The 1755-nt window shown below is 45.1% G+C and overlaps 1 protein-coding gene across 1 annotated transcript; it reads right to left on the bottom strand.

Annotated features, from left to right (window-relative positions):
* Window positions 1-571: 571 nt before the first annotated feature.
* On the bottom strand, window positions 572-1492 carry VOLCADRAFT_71629 (uncharacterized protein; the record flags this gene model as incomplete). The annotated part of the gene is made up of 1 exon (XM_002959652.1): window positions 572-1492. One exon carries the CDS (start codon window positions 1490-1492, stop codon window positions 572-574), a length of 921 nt encoding a protein of 306 aa, XP_002959698.1.
* Window positions 1493-1755: the final 263 nt, after the last annotated feature.

Genomic DNA, 1755 nt, shown 5'->3' with positions numbered 1-1755 from the left:
GCTGATGTGGTATATGCTTGCAGATTGCGAATGTGGTATATGCTTGCAGATTGCATATGCTTGCAGATCGCATATGCTTGCAGATCGCATATGTTTGCACATCGAATGTGGCATGTGCTTGCAGATCGCATCTGGCATATGCTTGCAGATCGCATATGCTTGCAGATCGCATATGCTTGCAGATCGCATATGCTTGCACATCGAATGTGGCATATGCTTGCAGATCGCATATGCTTGCAGATCACATATGATTGCACATCGCATGTGGCATATGCTTGCATATGAAGCATTTGTGCATATGGAACACATGTGCATATGTGCATATGTGCATATGTGCATATGTGCATATGTACATATGTGCATATGTGCATCTGAAGCATACGTGCATATGTGCATATGAAGCATATGAAGCATATGAAGCATATGAAGCATATGAAGCTGCACATCGCATGTGGCATATGCTTGCATATGAAGCATTCGTGCATATGAAACACATGCGCGCATGTGCATATGAAGCATAGGTGCATAGGTGCATACGTGCATATGAAGCGCGTATTAAGCGGGTACGGCATTACTGTAATGTAACAGAAGACTGCATCTGCTTGCAGATTGCATATGCTTGCAGATCGCATAGGCTTGCATATCGCATATGCTTGCACATCGAATGTGGCATATGCTTGCAGATTGCATATGCTTGCAGATCGCAGATGCTTGCAGATCGCAGATGCTTGCAGATCGCATATGTCTGCACATCGAATGTGGCATATGCTTGCAGATCGCATCTGGCATATGCTTGCAGATCGCATATGCTTGCACATCGGATGTGGCATATGCTTGCAGATCGCATCTGGCATATGCTTGCAGATGGCATATGCTTGCAGATCGCATATGCTTGCAGATCGCATATGCTTGCAGATCGCATATGCTTGCACATCGAATGTGGCATATGCTTGCAGATCGTATCTGGCAGATGCTTGCAGATGGCATATGCTTGCAGATCGCATATGCTTGCAGATCGCATATGCTTGCAGATCGCATATGCTTGCAGATCGCATATGCTTGCAGATCGCATATGCTTGCACATCGAATGTGGCATATGCTTGCAGATCGCATCTGGCATATGCTTGCAGATCGCATATGCTTGCACATCGGATGTGGCATATGCTTGCAGATCGCATATGCTTGCACATCGGATGTGGCATATGCTTGCAGATCGCATCTGGCATATGCTTGCAGATCGCATATGCTTGCACATCGGATGTGGCATATGCTTGCAGATCGCATCTGGCATATGCTTGCAGATGGCATATGCTTGCAGATCACATATGCTTGCAGATCGCATATGCTTGCAGATCGCATATGCTTGCAGATCGCATATGCTTGCAGATCGCATATGCTTGCACATCGAATGTGGCATATGCTTGCAGATCGCATCTGGCATATGCTTGCAGATGGCATATGCTTGCAGATCGCATACGCTTGCAGATCGCATATGCTTGCAGATCGCATATGCTTGCAGATCGCATATGCTTGCAGATCACATATGATTGCACAGCGCATGTGGCATACGCTTGCATATGAAGCAATTGTGCATATGAAACACATGTGCATATGTGCATACGAAGCATATGTGCACATGTGCATATGTGCATATGTGCATATGAAGCAAATGTGCAAATGTGCATATGTGCACATGTGCATATGTGCATATGAAGCATATGAAGCATACGAAGAAAAAAAAAGAAAAAAAAGTGC

Source organism: Volvox carteri (assembly GCF_000143455.1).
Source record: "Volvox carteri f. nagariensis unplaced genomic scaffold VOLCAscaffold_487, whole genome shotgun sequence".
Classification (NCBI taxonomy): domain Eukaryota; kingdom Viridiplantae; phylum Chlorophyta; class Chlorophyceae; order Chlamydomonadales; family Volvocaceae; genus Volvox; species Volvox carteri.
This window is presented reverse-complemented; position numbering and strand designations above follow the sequence as displayed.